We start from the raw sequence: 26,350 nt of genomic DNA on the forward strand, positions 1-26,350 counted from the left end.
GAGGAGTATCGCTGCAACGTCCCTCTTATGTTCTTCCACGTGGTCGAGATTTACTTGCCCATCAGGGTCTGCAGACAGTTTAAAAGAATGACAGGCTACCCACCACTGCTTTACTCCACCAATCAAAGATTGTGCATGTGCGTTATCGATTAATAAGAAAGCTATAATTCAGAGGTGTGTGTGTGGTACAACTAACATCGTTTTGTTGCAGGTTTGACCGCAGGAAGAGGTACAAGACCAAGGATTGACACGTGACACACAATGTGCACATCCACTTGTGGGAGACTAAGGAACAGCAGCCGGTCCATGTGGGTCCTCCACACGACCAGCACAGCTTCGACGAGTACCTGTGATGGCTTCACAGGTCTACGAGGACACATATCAAACCCCCGTATACTGAGGAAGCGATTGACAAGGACTCAAAGGAAGATGTGATCGAAAATGTGTATGACGTTGCCATTAGAGATGACACACAGCTACAGAGAGCCCCGCTACAAAGATACGTGGTAAGATACTTGAATGGTACAATTTATTATCCATTTGGTATTAAGTATGTATACTAAAATTGTTCAACCGTATTTCTATACCCAGGCGACACAATTGTCGAGGCTGTCCAACGAAGCAGCGTTCCGGCTTCACGGGTCTAGAGGGCAGGAGCCAGACGTTCTCGAGGCTTTTGTGGAGGTAAACATAAACTTGTGGAGGCGCTTTTGTGGAAGGATCCTGCAACCGAGGACGACGATGACGACCCCTAGGCTTTCGCAGACAGCACGACCAGTGGGGCGATTGACCGTAGGACGAGATCGACATATCTCAGCTAGGTGGTGCCCCGCTTGGTACCCAAGAAGCCTCACAGGTACTAACAAAGGTAGTTTCTTTAAATACGTAGGCTACATGAACTAACGATCATAAAGAATTCTAAGTAATCGTGCATATCATATACTTACAGGGTACAAGCCGTACGTACCGGCGACGCGACCACACCGACGTTGGCTATACTTCCAATGTGTTGCCAACAAGTCCGAAGAGACAGAGACGTCTAAGAGATCCTTACACTCCTGGATCTTAGTTTGTTAGGTCGAATCAATATTGGTGTCCGAAACTTGCAGGCTTAGTTGGTTATGTTATGTCGAACTTATGTCAAACCAATGAATATGTTATGTGGCAGCTTGTCAACTTGCGCACGGACTTCATTTATTTGCTTCATATTCGTTTTAATGCGTCGCGGCAGCACTGCCGGTGAGATTAAGTAGTAACTAGTTCGGGAAGCGGCAGTCCTGGGTATCTCGACGCCGAGGTTCATGGTCGCGTCGCTGCCGATCCTACAATATGGGGTCAAAAAGCCAAAAAAATAAGTTCCCTTAATATTCGTTTCAATCCAATCCAATTTTTCATAATCGATTAGTTAATATGGTGGTTAACCGTATTACGAAAGACGAAAAAAATCATTGGCTTATCAAATTCTCTATTCGGTCGTAAAAAAGATTCAACAAAAGACAGAAACAAATTCACTATTGGTTTTACGTTAAGCAATACCTAGACTAACTCCCACTATCGACGAGGAAAGTTCCGATTAAACCGTCCAGGTATCGCCGCGCCATGCTCCATGGCACGGCACTACCGCACTAAGATGGGCGGCGCGGCAAATCCTGCCACGTCAACCGTCAACTTTTTCGATCGTCGCCACGTCAGCCCCCTGCCGCGCCACCATGCATAGCGCGGCACAGGCTTTTGGCCGCGCCATACCAATAGACGCGGCAAAAAAAAAAATAGTTTTGAAGAAAAAAAAACAGAAAGTGTTAAATTTAAGATTAGTTTTTTAAAAAAGTGTTAAAATTAAAAAAAAAATCGCGGGCGCCGGGCGGGAGGACGATTGGGGACGGGTGCGTTTGCATCACCGAACAAGACACGGCGCGGTTGCGGGCCACCTAACCTAACCATGCCTAATCTAACGCAACCACTCCGCGGCGCGCCCCCCCTGGTCAAGCCCGCCGCTGCCAAATGTCGCCGGCCTCCGTCGCGGCCGTCACCACCAAGCGGCTGCGCCGCGCACTCGTCAGATGGACACTGGACTGGAGGCAATGCGTGGTCCAACCCAGCCAAAGCGGCTGCCGCGATTTTTCACCATTTTTGTATGGGCCGCGCGTGGCGAGTGCGGTGAAAACGGCAGGAATCTGGATCCGGTGCTGCGCTCACGTGGCCCACTGCAGTACCTTATCCGGCTACGTGGGTGTGGCTGCGGGATTTGATTAGTACGGTACGGGAGACAAAAGTTGAGCTGCGTTTAGGCTAGCACGGGCAATCGGGCATGGCCGTGGCCGCGGCCGCGCGCAAGTCAAAGTGTTAGGCGTCGCAGCTGGGCGGCCAACTAGTCACCGGGGGATACCGTGGTCCGATGGGTGACCTCCGGGTTGGAGAACAAAGGCTGGATCCTCAGGCAGGACCGCAGCCTGGTGTTGAATGCTACGGCTTGTCGTCTGTTTTGTTTGGGTTTTGGTCAAGCGATCAGCTACCATACACTGCTTGCCGCTGTGGTGAATGAATTCCCAGGCCTTTTTTGGTTCAGCGGGAAGGGACAGGATACGAGTACTTCTTTTCCGCAAAAAAATAATTGTACTGTCTGATGTCTGAGGAGCAGGATTGAAGAAGCAACCAACACTTGTTTAAGAACGACCATACGCTGCTTTGCTGCTGTTTTTTCTGTAAGGACTGCTTGCTGCTGTTGTGACTGAATTCCTTGGGCCCTTGGCCTTTTTTGGTTCAGCCGGAAGGGAAAGGATACTTCTTTCCCGCAAAAAAATGAATTGCATCAGTCTGATGTCAGGGTAGCAGGATTGTAGAAGGAACCAGCACTTGTTTTTAAAAATCAAGGGACAAAAAAAGATAAAATCTACTTGTTTTTAAAAAATCAAGGCACAAAAAAAGTGAAAAATGATATGTCTGAGCCAAACCAAGGGACAAAAAAAATAAAATCGAAATCAAGGGACAAAAAAAGAAAAAATCTACTTGTTTTTAAACAAAAAAATTGAAAATGATATGTCTGAGCCAAACCAAGGGACAAAAAAAACGGCAAAAAATATTAAAAATGGTAACAAAAAATCAGCAAAAAAATATTAAAAATAAATTGGCAAAAAATATAATGTCTGAGCCCAGGTTCGAACTGGGGACCTTTAGTGTGTGAGACTAACGTGATAACCAACTACACCACCCAGACATCTTGTTTGTTCACCTTCTCAATAATATTTTTATATTATTACTCAAATCAGATCTGTCTAACCATATTTCACATGCATTGCACATTGACTTACCAAGTGGAGGCAAGAGTTTCTCATTCGCAAGCGGTGAATCTTTTGTTCTGTTGTTGGACAGAGAGTCAGATAGTATTTAAAATTTTCTAATCTTTCTTTATCTTATAGTAAATGAGAAGTTGTCTTTAACATGTTTCCTTTATCACTCGCTGGCTGTAACAGAAAAACAAACACGACGCTCAGTCAAGCATATACTTGTTACACAAAGTGCCATAGGCCCATAGCTAAAGCGAGAACATGTAGAATCCTGGAGAATTTCACCCCGTGCGTGCGCCTCTCCAGGATCGATCCTGCTCAAGTGCTCAGGCTACTTGTTCTTGTCAAGCCACTCGAGGATCCGTTTCTCTGACTCCGTACGCTCCTCTTCTTTCTTCTCTCTGGCCGGGCCCTCGATGAGCCCGAAGTAGTCCTTGTAGTTCCTCTTGTAGTAGTCATCCAGCCTCTGGAACATGAGCATATATATATATATGATCAGTGCCATTTTCAGTCCTTCAATGTATATCGGTTCACGCTTATGGCACTTTGTTTCTGAGTTATTTCTGAGGGTATATTTGAACCTCGAGTTGTTTTATAATTCGAACGGACTGCGCAAGCACACGAAACTCCACCTCTTGCATTGCTTGAGAATTTAAATTTAGCGGAGTGTAAAGTTAATAGACATTATACTGTAGCTCTAGCTTCATCTGTCTGCTATTAGCGTCACTCTTTTTGTATCATGAGACGTTTACTTCAGAATCAATGAACTATGCAGCGTTCTTCGCTTGGAAACATAAAACAGTAGAGGCCTAATTACTAGATAGAGAAAGACTAACTTCCCAAGATCATCATTTGAACCACCTTACTTGGGCACTCATGTTCCCAGACTAAAAGTTGATTCTGAAACTTCTGGTTTCGTTCGCTTAAATATGTATAATCAGCCTCTCTCTTTGCGCAAAATAATAATAATAATCAGCCTCTCTCAAAAGTATCCTTGTTTGTGGGATGGTTCACTTCACCCATTTTTATTCCTCAATCGATCGGCAATAATAGGATACTATCAAACTACGGGAAAAGAGGCCACTTACCTCCTTGTCATTCTTCTCTTTGTTCTCCTCTGATTTCTTCAGATACTCTGTGCGCACACGAACGCACTAACTGCATTAGTCTATATGCAAAGGCATACTAGTGGATAGCAAGATGAACCGTGACCGTAAGTATCAATTCCTCAAACCCAGAAATAGTCTGATCAATTTCGCGCTCACCTTGCAGTAGGGCCTTCCTGGATTCACTTCCGCCTGGTATGGCTGCCGTGGAAGTCAGCAGCGTCAGAAGGCACCTCCTGCTAACTCCATTCCGCTGAGCCGAGGTGACGACGGCCTGATGGAGATGCTTCGCGGCTGACCGATGAAACGATGAAGCTACTGGCCTCGTGATTGGATCCATCGGTTTCGCTTGGGGATGAGCCAATTGGATGGTGCTGCTGGACGCTAGTAGATTGCTAGCTACTAGCTTGCTAGCTGCTGCTGCCTTGATATGTGGAAGTCCTGAGAGGAACCAAGACCACAGGTTTTTCTGGATGGAGACGGACGGTCAGTCGGACAGACATCTGCTGAAACTATTTGCACTTTAAATAATTATTATATTAGTAATTATTAAATTTATTTATGGGAAAATCCTATTCGGAATCCACCTACACCACGTCCACGTATCGCACGCGAACTATTCCCGCGACATGGATTCTATGTCGATTCAGACTGTCTATGTAATTGCTTCCAGTTTCATCGCCCGTTGCCGCCGCCGCTCTTCTCCGTAGCGAGAGCTCCCCGAGACCAACCGCTGGACGGGAAGAGCTCCTCCTCATCCGCTAATTCAATCCGTTAATTTTCCATGGTAAGCCAAATTTTGAGTTCATACTTTCCCAAATTCGTGAGCCTTGACATATGTTTGTTTCCAGTTGCGTGCATCCATAGACCATAGCTAGTTGCACATGTGAGCTAGGTTGCTTATCAGTTTATAGACACTCTTTTCCAAGTGCAAAAGACAAGACTGTATATTACACTTCCGGGTTAAAATTTTCTTTTCAGAGATGATTTATTAAAGGAATGAATGGTGTGTATGGGAGTTAGGATTTGGTAGTCATACTTGATGTGTTGCTTTTAGCTGTTGCATAAGCAGTATTTTCTGTTTCTTTCCCAACCTCTTCATTCGATACACAGCTTTATATCCCTGTAGGATTTATATTGTTTTGCATACACTTCTATCTAATACAGTAATTAAGGCCATTTGTTGTAATTAAATTTATCTTAAATTCTTAATAGAAGGGGCCTTTCTAAGCAATGGTGAGAATTGGCGTTGTCAACTTAGATGACTGACAAGATATGCACAAAGCCGAGCTTTTATGGTGTACTGTATCAATTGGTGTTTAGTGAAAGCCAATTTGTTCTGCATGGAATGTCAGGCTATTACATCAATGCTAATTCATAATCCTGTTGTTTGCAGAAGTGTCTGAGTCATCAGCTAGCTTGGGATGCAGCAATGGAAAAACTGATGAAGTCAGTCCATGCTTTGGTCTGTCATGGCCCTAGAATAAAAGAGTGTCAAGTTTTCGTAAGCATGTTTGAGGAGCTGTCAATCAAGGCAAGTAAATACCGTATGCCTAAGGCGAGGTGCTGGGCAACTCCCCAACGCTGGCTACTCACAATAGATATGATTTCATTCCGAGCTGCCCTGTGGAATCCCTTCAATCTGGACAAGGTTGAACTACCATCCTTGGAAAAGAACTTGCCCCAAAACTGCAAATGTTTGCTCTCATGTGAACCATCAGTTTCTCCCGGCTGTGTGGTTTTAGTCGTTGATGCTGATGAACCCGTAATCTGGTATTGCTACGTTGGAGGGAAGAAATGGACCAGACTGTTAACGCTGTAGGATCACTAGGATCATAGATCTAGCCAGTAGAGTGATTCTATACGGGATAAAAGGACACAGTTCATCCTAATACATGTAGAATAAGAGAGACAGAGAGGAAAGGGAGAAGGTGTTGAACCTGACACTGCAGAGGGGGAGGGTACAGAGGACGCCATCATGTTCGTTGGTGTAGTCTGTGCACGGGCAGCAATGGTCGGTGAAGAGGGCGATGAAGACATCGATGTCGATGGAGCGAGCGGCGTGGCTGGTGGCTTCCCGTCACTGGCTGCGCCCCTCTCTGATCGGATTAGGGTTTAGGTGTCGGTGGGGAGCTCGGCTCAGGTCAACCTCATGATAAGAGCCGCCGGCCCACACCTCTTTTTATAGCGCATTGTGACAGGGGCCCTTCAGCCATGGTGGGCTGGGCACCCCCGATCAGGGCGCGAATCAAAGGTCCAACTGGACCGTTGGGTCCAGTTAGGATTAGAGACCAATCTAACAATCTCCCCCTTGATCTCCTTCCATCTTTTATTTTCATATCATTTACTTTTGTTCATTACATTACAGATTAATGCATAGAGCATGTCTCATCGTCACGGTCCATTGCCGATAGATTTAACAGCTACGATACACCACTCTGTTCTGAAATAGATACTTATCTTTGGGTCTTCTTTTATCCAGGAATTATAGGCTTTCCCTTAAACCCACGTCGGCTACATGTTCTCTGAATACGTTGGGTGGTAAGCCTTTTGTAAGCGGATCCGCGAGCATCTTTTCAGTACTTATGTGCTCAAGACTTATGACATGATCTCGGACTTTATCTTTTATAACATAATACTTTATGTCAATGTATTTGGCAGCACCACTTGACTTATTATTGTGAGCATACTGTACCGTCGAATTATTATCACAGTATAACTTAAGTAGTCTATAGATATCGTCAACCACCTTCAAACCGGACATGAACTTCTTTAGCCAGTTCATCTGTCCCGTTGCCTCATAACACGCTACAAACTCGGCATACATTGTGTATGATGTAGTGACGGTTTGCTTTGAGCTTTTTCATGAAATAGCTTCCCCTACGAGAGTGAATACATATCCAGACGTGGATTTTCTATCATCTCCCGCATAGTCAGAATCTAAATATCCCACTATATGGAGTGAATCAGATCTTCTATACGTCATCATGAGGCATTTCGTTCCTTGCAAATAACGCAAGACTTTCTTTACTAATTTTTAATGTTCTATTACAGGATTGCTCTGGATTCTGCTAAGTAACCCGGTAACAAATGCCAAGTCAGGGTGCGTACATACTTGAGCATATTACAAGTTTTCGACAGCTGAAGCATATGGAACCACTTTCATTTGATCGATCTCATATTGGTTCCTGGGGTATTGAAAATCTCTATATCTGTCGCCCTTGACTGTAGGAGCAGGTGAGGGACTACATTTGTGCATACTGAATTTCTTTAAGATTCTTTCTATGTATGCATTTTGTGACAATCCTAATACTTAAACTTTGCATATTGAATTTCTTTAAGATTCTTTCTTTGTCTCTAATAGTAGACTGATATCACTACTAGCAAGTAAGATGTCGTCCACATACAGGACAAGGAAGATAAACTTCCTATTCTTAAACTTTGCATAGACACAATTATCCTCAATATTCTCTTTAAATCCAAAATTCCTTATTGTCTGATCAACCTTCAAGTACCACTGTCTTGAAGCTTATTTTAATCCATAAATGGATTTCTTTAGGCGGCATCCCATTCGATCTTTTCCTTCCACGACAAAACCTTTCGGTTGTACTATGTAAACATTTTGCTCCAAGTCTCCGTTAAGAAATGTCGTCTTTACATCCATCTGATGTAATTCTAAATCGTAATGTGCCACTAATGCCATTATAATTCTAAAGGAATCCTTACATGAGACTGGAGAAAATGTCTCATTGTAATCAATCCCTTCTCTACGTAAAGCCTTTTGCCACAAGTCATGCTTTATATCTCTCTATATTTCCTTGAGAGTCAAGTTTTGTTTTGTAGATCGATTTAAAACCTACTATTTTGACTCCTTTAGGAATTATCTCCAAATCTCAAACTTTATTGACATTGATCGATTTCATTTCATCTTCCATGGCCTTAAGCCACTTTGATGAATGATTACTTCTCATGGCTTCTTCAAATGAGGTGGGATCATCCTCCATTTGAAATTCCTCAGTGTTGTACACTTTATAATCAGCAGGAATAACTGATTTTCTAACTCTTTAAGACCTTCTAAGGGCCTCCACATTTGGCACATCTTCTGATTGAGGCTGTTGTTGCTCTCTCTCATTTGTGGCAATATGTTCTATAGGATCCTGAAGAACAGGTTCCTCATCATCATTTATTGTTGCCACAGATGGAATAACAATAGGTGCTGGCACCATAGTATCTTATACTATTGGTGCAGCGATAGCAGGTAGTGAGAAAAAATGGTTCATGAATTATTGGAGTGGGCGCATACACCCGCTTCTCTTCAAGGTCGATTTCTCGAGCTACCATGCTCCTCCTCATCATTTCATCCTCTAGGAAGACAACGTGTCTCATTTCCATAAACTTTGTATGTCTGTCTGGATAGTAGAAACGAAAACCTTTTGACTTTTTTGGGTAGCTAATAAAATAATAACTTACTGTTTTGGGATCTAGTTTTACAATGTTTGGGTTAAATACTTTAGCCTCAGTAGGACTCCCCCACACACGTAAGTGATTTAGTGAGGGTACTCTTCCTGTCCACAACTTATACGGTGTTTTGGGCACCGACTTACTTGGTACTCTATTGAGAATATGAATGACGGTTTTAACGCCTCCATCCACAGGCTCAATGGTAAGGTGGAGTAACTTATCATACTGCGCATCATATCCATTAGGGTACGATTACGTCTTTCAGCTACTCCATTTTACTGAGGTTTGTCCGGTGTAGAATACTGGGCTACTATGCCATTCTCCTATAAGAACGTTGCAAAAGGTCCATGAACTTGTCCATATGGGGTATGCCAACCGTAGTACTCCCCCCATGATCAGACCTGACTATCTTAATCTTTAAATTGTGTTGGTTTTTAACTTCTGCCTTAAATATCTTAAGTTTATCCAATGCTTTAGTTCTTTCTTTGATTAGATAAATGTAGCCATAACGAGATTAATCATCTATGAATTTTATGAATGAATCATAACCATCCACACTCTTTACAAAAAATGGACCATAGATGTTTGTGTGAATAATCTGTAAAATTCCTACGCTTCGTTTGGTATCTTTCTTAATTTTCTTTACATACTTTTCTTTAATGCATTCTCTGCATTGTTCTAAATCTGAGAGCTCTAATGGAGGAAGAATATCATTCTTAACTAGTCTTTCTATTCTCCCCTCGAAATATGGTCTAAACGACAGTGCCATAATTTCGACAATGCATCGTGAGCTCTCTTTCGTTTTCTGTTTACATCCGTAGACGAAGATACATTCATATTGTCGCACGCAATATTCCCATCATCGTATACAACATTCACATCATTACGTAGTGATAACAAATAAAGCTCATTTTGTAAGATAGCAAGATGAAGGACCGAAACAGGCGACCAGAGGGGGGGTGAATGGTCGCGGAAGCCAAAAATAATTTCTAACCCTTTCCCTAAACACAAACCCTGATTAAATCACGTTTTTCAAATCTGGCCAGAACTCTATATACCTAGTAAACCTGATGTGGATGAAAATCCATAACTCCGATCGACCTAAAAATTTGTCAGATTAAACTAGATGAAATTACAAAACTAACCCAACTGGAATCACGTCAATCGGACTTACGGATCTTGAGATAAAAATAAAACAAGCAGACTATGTCAAAAACGTTCCACTACCTTCTCAACCCTAGGTGCCACATATTTATATCTCCAAAGGGTGGCACGACCTATTTTCACATAATCCCCTACGCTAAATAAATCCAACGTAGGGGCGTAAATTCCAATTACGTCCTCCATGGCAAATTCCGCGATGTCCGCGATCCCTCCATCTCCGCGATGTGATCCTCGCGATGTCGCCGCACGACCATCCGAAATCGTATCGCGATCGCCAGAATTTCCATCTTCGGCCAACGCACGCCGCACGAGCGTCTCGGTACGATGCATGGCTTTGTGGCTCAACCAGTGAACCCCAAATTTTGTGGCGTAATCTGGAAACCAACCTCGACGTCCTCCCATCGTATAGCCAGGTACAGTAGACGTACACCACACGATCGCCTGTCCCTCGAACACAAGCCTCGATCCGCCCTTCTCCGCCCCCACGGTTCTTCAGAACGGCATCCTATCCTCGTTCTTCACTCGTCGCCGCTTGTACCTTGTCTCCACCTATCACCTACAACCACAACCTATCGAGAGATACGTCACACGCACACCGTGTTGTCAATCGCTCATCACCAAGGTGCTAGCACACCGACATCTCAATCTCCCCCTTGATGAGTGCATTGACAACACCACACCGCACAAATTTATTGGAACTAAAAAAATAAAAAGAAAGAAAAATAAACAATCTTGATCCCCAAAGACATGGGCTAGCGAAAAAGCTAGGCTCGACACAATCAAGACAGAAAAAACACTCTCCCCAAAATGAATCAAAAGCCATATCAATTTCCCAAAAGCAATCTCAGTAGCAAAACTCAACAATTTCAACAACACTCCCCCTCAACCCCTCAAAACAAGCATGCCAAGTCTCAGCAAAAACGAAATCAAACTCCCCCTGCAAAAATGAATTTGTGACTCACTCTCCCCCTTGTTGACAAAGCACTCCATCAAGATAAAATGCAAGAAACCATTTAGAGAAAAGCATGTGAGAAAGCACAAGTCGAAGCTTCTGAGACATATACAAAATACTTATAAAAGCTAACCAGCAACACGAGCTACTCAGAGAAGGAGCAACACAATGCCATGACCAATAGAATTTTAGAACTGAAATCTCTTTGAAAAACCAATTAGCCAGGCAAAAACATGCATATTCCAAAATTAGTGGCAAGCTGAAGACAAAACATATAGCAAGCTGACACGATGGATACACAGCTTCAGTCAAAGTTCACTGCAACGCCCACAAATGCATGCATTTGTCATATATTAATTCTGGCTTTTGTGAGCTTGACAAGCAGGGATATGGGAAGCAAGAGTTGTGCCCAGCCAGTTTGTTTAATTTTGATTATGAGCGAGAACCAGCAGGGACATGGGAAGCAAGAGTTGTGCCCAGCCAGTTTGTTTAATTTTGATTATGAGCGAGAACCAGCAGGGACATGGGAAAAATAAGAGTTGTGCCCATATTTAAATTCTCAGGAAAGCAAGCAGATCATTTGCAACCATACTATGCACTCCCAAGTTAAAACTTGCATTGTGAGTTACATTTGCAGTGAAAACCCATTAAAAGAAGCTGACAACCGAACCATGAGCAAGACATATGTCAAGTATTCAACAAGTCACTAGATCCAGAAAAGCAAGCATAGCCCAACATAAATTTTTAAGTATATATCTGTGCTGTTTTTAAAATAAAAATTAGTCAAGCAAAACATTCAAACCTCTCCAAAAGCATCAATCGCAAACTAGCCAAAACAAGTATAAGGCATATGTAACTGAAGCAACTTACAATGATACTAGAATAGGTAACACACCCCGAACTCACCACGCAAACGTGGTTTGATCGAGTGGTTTAGTCAGAATATGAGCAAGTTGCTGACTAGTATCAATGTATTTAAGCTTAATATCACCCTTCTCAGCATGATCCCTCAGAAAATGATGACGAACCTCAATGTGTTTCATCTTAGAGTGAAGCACAGGATTCTTTGCAACACTTATAGCGCTAGTGCTGTCACACAAGAGAGGAATGCGAGAAAACGACAAACCAAAATCGCGAAGGGTAGCTATCATCCATAAAAGCTGAGAACAACAACTAGCGGCAGCAACATACTCAGCCTCTATAGTAGATTGAGCAACATTAGATTGTTTTCTAGAGGACCAAGAAACAAGCGAAGAACCCAAAAATTGGCAAGTACCCGATGTAGACTTTCTATCCAAACGACACCCAGCAAAATCAGCATCCGAATAACCACACAAACTGAGAGTTGAAGCAGCAGAGTACCAAAGGCTAAATGCAGGAGTAAATCAAAGATACCTCATTATGCGCTTCACCGCCTGACGGTGAGAAGTCCTGGGGGACGCCTAAAAACGAGCACACATACACACAGCAAAGTGTATATCTGGCCTCATAGCAGTCAAGTACAGCAGCGACCCAATCATGCTTCGATATTCCTTCTGATCCACGGGCTCTCCGTCCTCATCAACATCCAAAGCAGCGCTAGTCGGCATGGGCGTAGAAATTGGCTTCGCATCATCCATCGCAAACTTCTTCAGGACATCCTTCGTGTACTTTCCCTGATGCACAAATGTACCTTCCGAAGTTTGTTTTATTTGTAAGCCAAGAAAGAAATTCAGCTCGCCCATCATAGACATCTCAAATTCTTTACTCATCACATCTGCAAACTTTTTCACAAGAGCATGAGAGGAACCACCGAAAATGATATCATCCACATAAATCTGAACTATTAAAGTGTCATTTCCTTGCCTGAGGAGAAAAAGAGTTTTATCAACTGAACCCATTTTGAACCCGTTTTTAAGTAGAAAAGTTTTCAATCTAGCATACCAAGCACGAGGTGCTTGCTTCAAACCATATAAAGCCTTTTGCAACTTAAAAACACGATCAGGAAAACTGGGATGTTCAAAACCAGGCGGTTATTTAACATAAACTTCTTCTATAAAACCATTCAGAAAAGCACTTTTCACATCCATTTGATAAAGCTTATATCCACATGAAGCAGCAAATGCAAGCAAAATACGAATGGCTTCTAAACGAGCAACAGGAGCAAAAGTTTCACCATAATCAATACCCTGTTTTTGAGAAAAGCCCTGAGCAACCAGCCTAGCTTTATTTCTAACAACATGACCATCTTCCCCTTGTTTGTTCTTAAAGACCCATTTAGTTCCAATTGGTTTACAAGGAGGAGGATCAACCAAAACCCAAACCTGATTCCGTGCAAAATTTTCTAACTCCTCATGCATGGCATTGACCCAGTTAGAATCAGATAAAGCATGTCCAACATCTCGGGGTTCAAAAGAGGCAACAAAGGCAGTATGCGCAAAGACACAATAATTTTTATTTTTCATACCTCTGTTCCTTGTCGTGTGTTCATCCAAATTACCTATTATGTTCTTGGCAGGATGACGATTCTGAATGTGTCGTGGTGCTGTACGTTCTGAAATCGCCTCCCCCTCAACTGCAGCCGGTACATGATCAACAGTCGATGAAGCTGCAGGCTTTGCTGTAGATGTATGTGTCGGCGATGGTCCATCCTCCAAAGTGGTGGAGGGCGCCTGCTCAGGCTGGGCGCCAGGCTCCCCCTGCATTGCAGGCTGGGCATCATCGTCATCGTCGTCGTCACATCCATCTTCCTCTTTCTCATCCTCAAAAATATCCTGCCCGATCTCGTCATCACCTGCACACTCAAAAGCAGAAGAAAAACAAGGCATTGTCTCGTCGAAGGTGACCTCACATGTCTCATCGATGCGGTTAGTATCAAGATTAAGCACACGGTACGCTCGCCCTTGCAAGGCATACCCTAAAAATAACCCATCGGAAGAACGCGATTCAAATTTATCCAAATTTCCCTTTTTCAATATAAAACACTTACAGCCAAAAACTCGAAAGTGGAAAACTTTGGGAGGTCGACCAAATCTCAACTCATAAGATGTTTTCCTAGAAAAGCTCTTAGAAAAATGCGATTAGCAACATAGCAAGCAGTGTTGATAGCCTCAGCCCAAAAACGTCTAGGAGTTTTATGTTCATCAAGCATTGTGCTAGCCATCTCAACAAGCGTATGATTTTTACGCTCAACAACACCGTTCTGGGGAGGAACGTAAGGTGAGGAAAACTGATGATCTAAACCTTGTTCTGAACAAAAAGCTTTCATGTGAGAATTCTTAAATTCCGTACCATTGTCACTGCGAATTGCTCTAACGGCATTATTTGACAACTCATTTTTCAGCTTCAGAACAAGATCATGAACATATGAGAAAGCCTCATCCTTAGATTCCAAAAAGAACACCCATGAATATTGAGAAAAATCGTCCACAACGATGAGCACATACCACTTCCCACCAGCAGACTGAACACGGGCTGGACCAACAGTGTCCATATGTAACAGTTCACCCGGTCGTCTCGTCATCACCTGAGTCACAGGTGCATGAGAAGCAGCAACCATTTTTCCATGTTTGCAGGGAGCACAAATCAAATCCTTTTCAAACTTGAGTTTCGGTAAACCATCAATTAAATCCAATGAACTCAAACGACAAAGCAAATCAAAGCTCAAGTGGCCCAATCGACGATGCCACTTCCAAATCAGGGGGGAACCATGAGCAACTAAACAGCGAGTTTCACCAAAAGATTTAGAAAAATCAGCTTTAAAAATCCGTCTAAAAGGAGAAATCTTGCAAACAAGGTTACCAGCAGAATCAAGAACACGCGAATTTCCTTTCTTAAAACGAACCACAAAATCATCCTCAAGAAGTTGCAAAACAGACAGCAAATTATAATGCAAATTCTTTACCAATGCGACGTCCTTTAACATGTATTTATCTGTTACCTTGATGCAGCCATGCGCCATTACCTTACCTTGACTTTTATCCCCAAAAGTGATGTTTTCCTTTACGCTCGTGGGGGTGAGGCTGGAGAACCATTTATCATCTCCGGTCATGTGGCGCGAACAGCCGGAGTCCATTATCCATATGTCCTCCTCGCCTCCAACTTGCAATCAACAACGAGAGCGAGGGTGAGCTAATGACTCAACACTGGGGTTAGGATAATGTAATGAAAACCAGTGCTGAGCCACTTGCTCAAAAGAAGCGTTAGCAAAATCAAAGTTCTCAAAAAAACGATGAGAACCACGAGGGGGAAAACGTGGTCTGTCATCCTGATGTTGTGCAAGAGCACGAGTACGTGAGCGAAAACCAGAAGAGCGAACAAATGGCTCACGTCTCAAAATAGGACGATCATGAGTACCATGTACAGGGTACTGCTCACATCTAAAAACACGACGATCATGAGTACCACGTGTGGGGTACTGCTCACGTCGTTCAGCACGCATCCTCTGATAACAGAACTCATAAAGATGACCATCATGACTGTAAAAATCACAATGATAAAGCTTGCGTGCAGGAGCGAAAGAAGCCTCAGCATTAGAACTAGAAGCAACAAAAACAGGCTTAGCAAAATGATCACAAGAAGAACCATTTGGCTTAGTATTTTGTACACCCTTGAAGTGTTTTGGCTTAGGCACCCAAACCTGCTTTTTAGGAGCAGATCTAGATGTCTCAACCAGCAACCCATCAGAGGTGACACCTGAACCCTTCCTAGGAGGTGGTCCAGTATATTTAGCCAAAGGTGGATTCTTCTCATCAACAGGCGGTCCACTTTTTTCACCAAAAACATGTTTCAAGTCATAACCGGGACCAAAACGCTCACCCCGTTTAATTTGAGCAATAGCCATACCAATTTGAGGCTCACGAATAGAACACCAACCAAGAATAGTTCTCAAATGCTTATTTTCGTCTTCCAAATCAGCAAGTTTGGCCCTTAAATCATTATTTTCAACAACAAAATTAGGACAAGTTAGGCATGAAGGAAGAACCGGACAAGTGTGTTTTTTCCAACTCAATAATATGTGATTTAGCAACATTTAATTCAGATCGTAAAGTTGGACAAATCAAACAAACCGGCAAATCAGGACAAGTGTGTTCTTCAAAATTTTTTACCTAACATAAAGCATTATCCAAGTCAACTTTCAGAAGCGGGCAAGAAACACAAGTACCAAGCAAATTCGACCGAGAACGAAGTTCATTTAGTTCAGCATAAAGTTTATCTCAATCATCAACAATGGAAGAATACTTGGTTTGCAATTTAGAAAGCGAAATCATATGAATTGAGCATTCTTCATATTCATCAGGTTCAGTAGGATTAGATGTAGCATTTCTGAGAGTAGCTAGTTCAGCACAAGTTTTATCATAATCAGTTTTAAGTTTAGCCAATACTTTATTTTGCTTATGAACAATTTTAGTTAAATTAGCTATTCTTTGTTCTGCAGAAGTATCTACCTCATCATCAGAAGTTTCATCGTTGCTGTCGGTTGATGCATCACCCTCCAAGGCCATAGTACATATCCCACCATTGATGCCGGCGTCAGTGATGAAGCAAAGTTTGTCTGTCTTCTTCTTGGGTGTCTCATCCTCGGAATCTGAATCGCTGGAGTCTGACGAGCCACCTGAAACATACTGTCCAAGAGAAGATAACAAAATATTTGCAGCCTTAGCGACTTGCTTGTCAGAGTATTTTTGTCCGCCTTTCTTCCATTGCTTATCCTTCTTCTTCTTCCTCTCCCTGAACTTCTCCTGGCGCCTGGAGGAGTTATTGCCCTGCTCAAAAGATCTCTGCTTGTTTGGGCAATCAGCAGCAAAGTGTCCTCGCTCACAACAGTTGAAGCAGCCATCTGAACGTCTTCTATTACGCCTATTGTCATACACATGCTTAAACTTGTTGGAGAGCAGTACAAGCTGATCATCATCTAGCACCTCCAACTCCTCATCTGCAACATGACACAAAGAAGACAAAGCAAAACTGGAAACATTTGGATTAGCATTAGTGTTAGTCTTATTTCCAGAAACCAAAGCCATTGGAACGTCAGAAGAAGAAGCAGCTATGGGATTTTTCAATTTACGCTTAGAAACAATTTCGATCTCTTTTGATTTGAGCTTACTGTAAAGCTCATCAGTGGTGAGAGTCTCATAACCTACAGATTCAACGATCGCCTCAACTTTCATATCCCATTCATCATTAAGTGAATGTAATAATCTGAGAGCCCTAGCATGATCATCATAAGGCATATTGCTATTCATGGCCTTCATCTTATTAACAATCACTTGAAAACGTGCAAACATGTCATCAATAGACTCACTAGGCAATTGGCAAAAAGCATCAAACTCTTTTCGGTGAATCTCAAATTTTTGGTTTTTCACAGTGTTTGAGCCTTCATAATATTTTCTAAGTTTCTCCTAGATCTGATAAGCGAGATCTTCACTAGAAACCCAATCATATTCAGTTTTACAAATAGAAGCCTGTAAAATAGCAACAGCGCGATGATTTGTTTCAAGAAGCCTGATCTCAGCGGCGTCAGTCGGTTCCTCAGCTGGAATCACATATGTGGCATTTTGTGTGATTTTCCATAGCTTCAGCGACTTGCCTTTGAGATAGTTGATTATACGTGCCTTCCAGTAATCATAATCAGTCCCATAAAAAAACGGAGCGCGAACATCAAACTTTTTATTGATCGCCATAGCTTTCAGCACCGATTAAGGTATAGAAAACCTAAACCGGCTCTGGTACCAATTGAAGGATCAAAACGGGCGACCAGAGGGGGGGTGAATGGTCGCGGAAGCCAAAAATAATTTCTAACCCTTCCCCTAAACACAAAACCTGATTAAATCACGTTTTTCAAATTTGGCCAGAACTCTATGTACCTAGTAAACCTGATGTGGACGAAAATCCGTAACTCCGATCGACCTAAAAATTTGTCAGATTAAACTAGATGAAATTACGAAACTAACCTAACTAGAATCACATCAATCGGACTTATGAATCTTGAGATAAAAATAAAACAAGCAGACTATGTCAGATGCTGACGAGAATTGTAAAGAACCAATCGAGATGCACAAGATCAATCATTATAGATGAAAGATTAAATTGAGTAATTGAACTTACAAAAGTGCATCTAGCCTCCGCTCGAACATCCTCCCTCTCTTAATCAGAGAGATCAACAAAAACCTCTCACTAGAATTCAAACCCTAGACTAGACCGGAGAGAGGAAAGCTGAACCGTGGAACCCCGGGGCACGAGTACTGTTCACGGGGGTACTGTTCATGCATGAATAGTAACTCGCCGAGAGTCCAAAATGTTCCACTACCTTCTCAACCCTAGGTGCCACATATTTATATCTCCAAAGGGTGGCACGATCTATTTTTACATAACCCCTACGCTAAATAAATCCAACGTAGGGGCGTAAATTCCAATTACGTCCTCCATGGCAAATTCCGCGATGTCCGCGATCCCTCCATCTCCGCGATGTGATCCTCGCGATGTCGCCGCACGACCATCCGAAATCGTATCGCGATCGCCAGAATTTCCATCTTCGACCAACGCACGCCGCACGAGCGTCCCGGTACGATGCATGGCTTTGTGGCTCAACCAGCAAACCCCGGATTTTGTGGCGTAATCTGGAAACCTCCCTCGACGTCCTCCCACCATGTAGCCAGGTACAGTAGACGTACACCACACGATTGCCTGTCCCTCGAACGCAAGCCTCGATCCGCCCTTCTCCGCCCCCACGGTTCTTCGGAACGGCATCCTATCCTCGTTCTTCACTCGTCGCCACATGTACCTTGTCTCCACCTGTCACCTACAACCACAACCTGTCGAGAGATACGTCACACGCACACCGTGTTGTCAATCGCTCATCACCAAGGTGCTAGCACACCGGCATCTCACAAGATCAACACATGCATTATTAAATGTTATCTTACATTTGTCATTCCAAAATGGTAATCATATCCATCATTGTCCAAACATAAAACACTAATCAAGTTCCTCTGTAACGAGGGAACATAAAGAACATCTCTAAGTATAAGTTTGAAATCATCAGCAAGCTCTAGAGAAAGATCGCCAACGGCTTCAACTTCTGCTCGGACTTCATTTGCAACTTTAACGTGTCTTTTGCTTCTTTACGTAGTCCTCATCGAACAGAATCCCTATAAAGAATTAGCAACATGAACAGTTGCACCTGACTCAATCCACCAAGTAGATTTCGAATACTGTACATATAGGGATTCATTTATGAACATAATAATGTTCTCATATTTCTTTGCCATGATCATCTTTAAGTAATCAGGATAATCTTTCTTATAATGTCTTGTTTTTTTTACAATAGAGACACTGGTCTTTCTCTACTGTGAACTTGTTCTGCTGAGGCTGATGCAGCATGGGACCCTTTTTCCTTTGACTTTGAGGAGGAGTTAGTATTATTATTCTTTTTCTTATTGTCTTTCAAATAATTAATAGAGCCACAATTGACAGCTTTCATTCTCTTCTTCTCTTGCACACATATAGCCATGAGCCTCTCCATGTCCCACTTCTCATACTGTATGTTGTAGTTGACAATAAAAGTGTCAAACTCTTTTAGCAAGGAAGCAAAAATCAGATGGATAAGGAACTCTTCCTTGAGAGCCAAATCCATTAGTTTTAGCTTGGATGCCAAATTGATCATCCTTAGTATGTGCTCTCTTATGCCACAATTATCCGAGTACCTCTCTGTCACCAGCTGCTTTATCAGCTATGTAGCATATGTCTTTAAAGAGCTAGTGAACTGACTCTTTATTCTTTCGAGGTACTCAGTGACGGTGTCACACTCTGGGATTGAGCCCATAATTACAGGCTCAATCATATTCTTTATCACAGCCAAATATTTCTTGTTGGCAGTGACCTATTTTCTATGCTCAAGGTCACAAGACATTCTTTGGGATGCAAAATCCCTCTTTTTGGTTGCCCAAGCGGCAACAACCTCGTTTGTCTCTCTCACCAGTGCCACAGGCTCTGTGGGACACGGTGTGGTGACTACCCAGTCCACCTCAGCCAAGATGAATGGCAGGTCAATCTTTTTCTTCCACTCCGTGTAGTTATCACCTTTGAGAGTGAGGATCTCTTTGATACAACCTATCAAGTTGTATCCGCCTGAAAACACAATTTATATAGTGTGAGAACATAAATAATGACAATAATTGTATGCATTGATTCCAACGTTGGTCAAAATTAAAACATACAACTGTTTATATATTAAATCTACATCACCGTTGGGTAGAAATAGAATTAATGCATGACAAAAAAACTCATCATAATATTGCCATTAATCAACGTTGGTCAGAATAATAACAATATTATAATCAATTAAAACATATTCATTTTCAAAATTAAATTCTTCCGTTGGTTCGAATTTAATAATGAAAATAATATCTTTAAATACATAGCGGAAAAATAATCTCAATTTAGTGAATTTTACCCACAGGAAAATTCTCTATTCTATTTTCTTTAAGCAATTTATCTATTTTCCAGGAAATAAACATTTACTTGAAAAAGAAAAAAACAAAAAACTGATTCAATTCATCACTGTTCATTTGGCCCGGCCGGGAATTCGGCCCGGCCTGCCTCTCTTCCCCGCGCGCTGCCCGCACCCAGGCCGCAACTTGGGCCTGGGCCGGCAAAGCCGTGCGGCCGCGCGCGCTCGCCTAGGCCGCGAAACGGCCCGATCGATCTTGGTCGTCCGCGCCGATCCGACAGTCGTTCGCGCGCGTCGCATGATCAAAACGCCAACCACAGCGGCTCCCTTGAAAACCCTAGCATCATTCATCTCTGCCCTTTCTCTCTCTTCGCCTCTCTCCTCAGCGCAGCGATAGCGGCAACCGAGCGAGTCGAGCGAGCGAAACGGCGACGAGAGCGAGTAGAGAGCCTCGACGCCATTGCCGGCCCCCTCCCGACGTGCGCGCTCCCCAGCGGGTGAGCGTGCCGCCGTCGAGAGGCCTGGCCGCGGCGCCTCTTTGGCCAGAGCCCGGCGAGCAGCACCCCCAGCTCGGCGTTCTTTTCCCCGCGCGCCGGCGAAGCAGTAGCGCTGCGCAACGGCGAGGTAGACCACCCCTTCCCCTTCTTCCCCTTCGGATTTGCTTATATGTTGGTGCTCAGATTCAACCGATTTGGGATGAGGATCGAAGTTAGGGTTAGGGTTTCACTGTTTATCTTTCCCGTGAAGTCTTTTACGAGTTTAGGGTTCGGCTCTTACGTTCTTAAGGCCGAAACCCTCTTCTTTTTCTCCTTTTCTTAACCCAATTAGGGTTAGGGTTCAACCGAACCCTCTGTTCTTGTTAGAACCGCACTGGATCTAACCTTCTATTTTCTTTTCTAATCGGTTTACCCGTTCTAGATTAAAAACCCTAGAAACCGATGGCTCTGATACCATTGTTAACGTTGTAGGATCACTAGGATCATATATCTAGCCAGTAGATGGATTCTATACGGGATAAAGGACGCAGTTCATCTTAATACATGTAGAACAAGAGAGACAGAGAGGGAAGGGGGAAGGTGTTGAACCTGACACCGCAGAGGGGGAGGGTTTAGAGGACGCCATCACGTTCGTTGGTGTAGTCTACGCACGAGCAGCGACGACCGGTGAAGAGGGCGATGAAGACGTCGACGTCGATGGAGCGAGCGGCGCGGCTGGTGGCTTCCCGTCACTGGCTGAGCCACTCTCTGATCGAATTAGGGTTTAGATGTCGGTGGAGAGCTCGGCTCAGGTCAACCTCATGATAAGAGTCACCGGCTCCCACCTCTTTTTATAGCGCAATGTGACAGGGGCCCTTCAGCCATGGTGGACCGGGCGCCCCCGATCAGGGCGCGAATCAAAAGTCCACTGGGCCGTTGGGTCCAGTTAGGATTAGAGATCAATCTAACACAAACATGAGTATAACATCATTGTTGAGAAAACATGGCTACCTTTATTTCTGTCTTCGAAAAGGCGATGTGAAGAAGAGCATCGACGTCGCTGTTCTCGTGAAGAAGTGTCATCAGAATTTATATTGGAAGATGGCAACTGCAATGGGAAAAGAACAAGAATATCTAGTGATGCTGGCCATGGCATGACGGCTGCTGATCCTTGGAAGTTCTATTTTGATATGTCCCCATCGAAACTTGGAGTTCTCGAGTTCCATCCAGAGCCAACATTTACCACACTAGAATTTGAGAGGTTGCCCATTGCAGAGTACTGTTGGGAATCCTCGTCCCCTCATCTGGCTGAATCCCGTGGAAGGCTCTTTCTAGATGTTCGGGCTCGAGGTCATCATCTGTACAAGATGGATTTCTCGAGACCTGCATGGTCCACGGTGGATGGTCTCTATGACCAGGTATTCTTCTTGGGTAGACTACATTTCACAGCATCATATTCTGCTTAGGAGCTTGGCTTGAAGCAAGGGAACATATATTTCCTAGCGCATGGTGAGGATGGTGTGGTTCAACTGACGAATGTTTTCTTCCCTGGAGACAAATATATGCCCGGCTCCACTTACTGTCCTAGGACCATCGATGATTTGCCGGCTTCATTGCTGGGTATACACAGTGTGCTCACTAAAGCTTGTGGTTTTGCCATCGGAAGTAGTTAGAAGTTTCTGACATTCTTAACTTAGCAAACATCCTGCTTTGCTAGGTTTGCCCATCTGAGATCCTATATATTGCTGTTACCATTTGGTTTAGTTACCAAGAGAAGCAGAACAGCATGTTGGTTTTCGATATGTATATATATAATATATATATGCTATTGAAACTATGGCTGCATTGGCTTACATGTTCTACTCAAACTTCACAAATATACCGTCCAGTAAACTAAACAATGCAGAGCATTAATCCAAGAGAAAAGATCTCTTGGTAATTGTGATCCACTGCCAGTTTGCTGTATACAAGAGAAAAGTTATCTTGTTAATTGTGATCCCTTTGAGTAACGTACAAGATAAAAGTTTGTGTTAGTGTCTTAGTGATTATGTTATGGACTCATGTTTTCATCCATCAAGATATACACTACATAAAACTTACTGGTGGCCCAAGTTAATTCAGTAATTCGGATCAGCCCCCTCTCTCATTGCTTTGATAAGCCTAAGCCCCCTTTATGTATTGTAAGATTCAATTCAAGTCACATTCCAACTAGCAGGTCTCTAAAAAACATACATTATCCAAAACCAAGGACAGTGGGTGCTAACTCTAACAATGGCTCCAATGCGCTTGGAGCAAACTTCCGAGCAAACAAGAAGCACAACGTTGAATTCTGTTCATTGTACAGACAGGTCTGTCCCTCTCGAACTTCCCTCAAGAATTCCTCCGTGATATCACCCCTGCCAAACCTTGCTGGATGTGCAGCAATTCTAGACCAGTCTACCCAAGTAACACTCCTGTTAGCCAGGCTCTGAGGAGTTTCAATCGAGAGCATTGTTTGGATATAGTGCTCATCAGAATAACAACTAGGCCTGCAGAACTCCTTGAATTTGGGGTAATAGACCGTGTCCTTCACAATTTCAATGGCAAGTTCCCTGTTTACTTCAAACCACTGCGATCCTTTGCGCCATTGGTCAAGTTCAACCTCAGGGGTCATATTCCAGTTGTATCTTCCCCGTCCATATGGTCCAGGATCATCAATAGCCATGACAAAGCTTTGGCTCGAGTTCAGGAAGTATTGGTACGTTGTGTTGAAATCAAATATAGGAATGCATGACTCAGACACAAGCACAAACCATTCGTTGGATATATCCAGCAAAGCGTTGGCAAGTAGACGTCTCTCAGCATCACACATAGTCATCTGACCCCATTCTGCAACCTGTGACCAGTACAAACAATCAAACAGATGTCAGGGTATCTGAATACCAATAGGAAGACACAGAGACGACTCTTCTATATGATCAAATAATAGTATGCACAATTTCAATTTAGGCATATGAAGTAGGTTGTCCCAAAAACTCTAATAATATACAGTCAGAGCTCACAGTAAGTAGTAGAATTAAAATCAGTAATAACTATGAGACTAGCGAGAAACATCTATAGACAGAGGCAAATAAAAAGTTATGTACTCCCAGTTCTTTATTTTAGAGAGTTGGTTTTCTCAAAAGTCAAAATCACAACTTTTCCAAGGCTACTCAAATTATAATTGTATATAGTTTGTGATTCAGTACGTGTATCAGTGTATGTTGTCATCTTTGATTAGTTTCAACTTCAAAACATGTTTCGACTCTTGGGCTTTTGAAAGCTACAATACCATGGATATGTCCTAAAAGTAAGAATGGCAAGATGAGATGCAGTGATGTGAATTAGGTTGAAATCACATATCTGTCAAAGGTAATTAATGTAGTACTACCACCTACAGATATAACCCACACAATATGTGCCCTGTGGAAAACTGGGAACAGATTCATAAAGAACTGGGTGAAGAACTTGAGTTGTCAAGGAAATTTGTGGAAACTAGATCAACTTCGACCAATAATAATCTAACCAAGGCACCAAGCAAACATTTTTTATGATAACCCCTGGCACGCTGCAGTATATAAATGGAGCTCTAGAAAGGGGAAAGGGCACAGAGGAACTGCTAGCAGGGAGGTACTGAAAGATGCTACCTCCAACTAACAACCTTATTTGCAGTAGCCTGTTGCTAGAAGCGGTGGCACTACAGATCAAAGTCTAGGGCTACAGCACAAAGAATGGCAGGAGCATCTACTTTTTGCTCTCAAAACCTTTTGTTGGTCTGGGCTGCCAAGATGCACCAGATGATCAAGATCAGGATATCTGGCAAGAGTTCCAACGGCATGGTCTAGAAGCTTTCTAGATGAGGCACCTAGGTGAGCCGTGAGCCCAAACACATCTGCGAACTAGGCACCTGAAGAAGAGATGCTGTGAGGCCTTGGCAACAGAGATACAACACAGGCAGGCTGCAGAATCGACACTTTTTTTGTGGAATGGGTTGTCTCTTGTCACAAGTATATAAAACATTCGAAGGCTGCGAACAAAACTAAGCTGCAAAATCCTGATCCCCAAACAGGCAAACAGTATTCATCAATGGTAAGCCCACAAGGATGTTAAAAAGTTAATTATTCCCTCCATGGGAATGAACCTGGGTGCATTACTTTCAGCTTCCGCACTAAGTACCACCAATTCAGTACAATGATGCATTATTTTTTTCAGAAACAAGATTACTCGAGTTCATAGAAAGCACATTAAGTAGTTTCAGTACATCACCGCTGATACAGTGGTACGACTAGTCCTGCACAAATGTTAATTTGGAATCCGTCGCACAGGACAGTTAAGCTCTATGTACAATCCTGACACTAAAATCGGATGTTGGGTTTGTTTCTGCTGATAATCCATCCAGAAGAAGCTAGAGCAAAGTGGGCTAACCTTACTGGGGATTTGACGTCGATAGAAGACGGATTCGGAGGTGAAGTTGGCCCGGTACGACGGCAGCGCGTGGACGTAGATGGAGTAGCGGCCCGTCGTTCCCCCGGAAGAAGCGCTCCCAGAGCGGCGCCAGCGGCAGCGGGCCGCGCGTGAGGAACATGAAGGCCACCTTGGGCACGCGGCGGAACGGGTACCGCCGCACCCCCGGGGCGAACGACGCGCGCCAGAGAAGCTCCTCGTCCGTCATCGAGTGCTCCAGCCCCGCCGCCGCCACCGTCGCGACGGCCGCGTCGGCGGCGGGGGAGACGCCGAGCCACTGGCCGGAACAGCGTGGCCGCCGCCACCTCGTGCCCGTGCCGCGCCATGAGCATGCCGGCCGCGGACATCCCCAAGCCGAGCAGCAGGAAAACCTTGAGCATCCCCCACGGGAACACCCTCTGCTGCCCCTGCCTCACCTCCTTCACGTCGTTCTCCATGGATGCCGTCCGCGCCTGCAGCGCGGCGGCTCGGAGCTAGGATTTGTTTAAGCACCGTGGGATGGCAATGGCATGTCGTCGGCGCGGCGCCGGAATGCCGGATCGGGGCCTCAGTGGGGCGCACGCGCACCGCATCGTGGGTGGCCCCGCTGCTTGCCGGCCGGCTTTTGTCCATCAACGGAGATGGTCCGGTTACATTACATGGACTCGGTCTATGAAAGCCATGAAGGGAACGGTGTGTCGGTGTGCATGGACCGGCTTCGTTGAGCTCTGCTGTGGGAGCGGCGGCAAAGGTTTCTGGTTAGGTGAAGTAGACAGCAGTCATTAGTCAAGAAGAGATGAGACCTCTGAGGCGACCTCAGAGGGTCAGACAGAGGACTAGTAGATGATTGCTGGCTTGACTATTTCAGGTTGCACAAAGTAGACAGCAGTCAAGCATATTTGTTCTATTTAGAGGATCTATGGGACCATGACATGAATAATTCACATGCTGTGGCCTTTGGCCAATGGTTTTATATAATGAACCCTTTTTCTTCGAGAGCCTTATTCCTTTTTTCT

At 43.7% G+C, this 26,350-nt stretch overlaps 2 protein-coding genes, 1 long non-coding RNA gene, 1 other non-coding gene and 1 pseudogene across 4 annotated transcripts; 1 reads left to right on the forward strand and 4 right to left on the reverse strand.

Annotated features, from left to right (window-relative positions):
- Window positions 1-3,140: 3,140 nt before the first annotated feature.
- On the reverse strand, window positions 3,141-3,214 carry TRNAV-CAC (transfer RNA valine (anticodon CAC)). The gene has a single exon. It is a non-coding gene; the product is annotated as a tRNA-Val (tRNA).
- Window positions 3,215-3,378: 164 nt separating this feature from the next.
- Window positions 3,379-4,825, reverse strand: LOC136538107 (uncharacterized). The gene is made up of 3 exons (XM_066530093.1): window positions 4,550-4,825; window positions 4,373-4,419; window positions 3,379-3,750 (listed from the first exon to the last, which is right to left on the reverse strand). Exons 1-3 carry the CDS (start codon window positions 4,728-4,730, stop codon window positions 3,616-3,618), a joined length of 363 nt encoding a protein of 120 aa, XP_066386190.1. The 5' UTR covers window positions 4,731-4,825; the 3' UTR covers window positions 3,379-3,615.
- A 167-nt stretch (window positions 4,826-4,992) lies between these two features.
- Window positions 4,993-7,618, forward strand: LOC136538108 (uncharacterized). Its single transcript, XR_010779202.1, has 3 exons — window positions 4,993-5,177; window positions 5,787-6,041; window positions 7,445-7,618. It is a non-coding gene; the product is annotated as an uncharacterized lncRNA (long non-coding RNA).
- Window positions 7,619-12,409: 4,791 nt separating this feature from the next.
- On the reverse strand, window positions 12,410-12,847 carry LOC136536174 (uncharacterized mitochondrial protein AtMg00810-like). Its single transcript, XM_066528553.1, has one exon. It carries the CDS (start codon window positions 12,845-12,847, stop codon window positions 12,410-12,412), a length of 438 nt encoding a protein of 145 aa, XP_066384650.1.
- A 10,121-nt stretch (window positions 12,848-22,968) lies between these two features.
- Window positions 22,969-26,090, reverse strand: LOC136538109 (glycosyltransferase BC10-like; annotated as a pseudogene).
- Between the last annotated feature and the right edge of the window lie 260 nt (window positions 26,091-26,350).

The sequence above is a fragment of the Miscanthus floridulus genome, chromosome 2 (genome assembly GCF_019320115.1).
Source record: "Miscanthus floridulus cultivar M001 chromosome 2, ASM1932011v1, whole genome shotgun sequence".
Lineage (NCBI taxonomy): Eukaryota > Viridiplantae > Streptophyta > Magnoliopsida > Poales > Poaceae > Miscanthus > Miscanthus floridulus.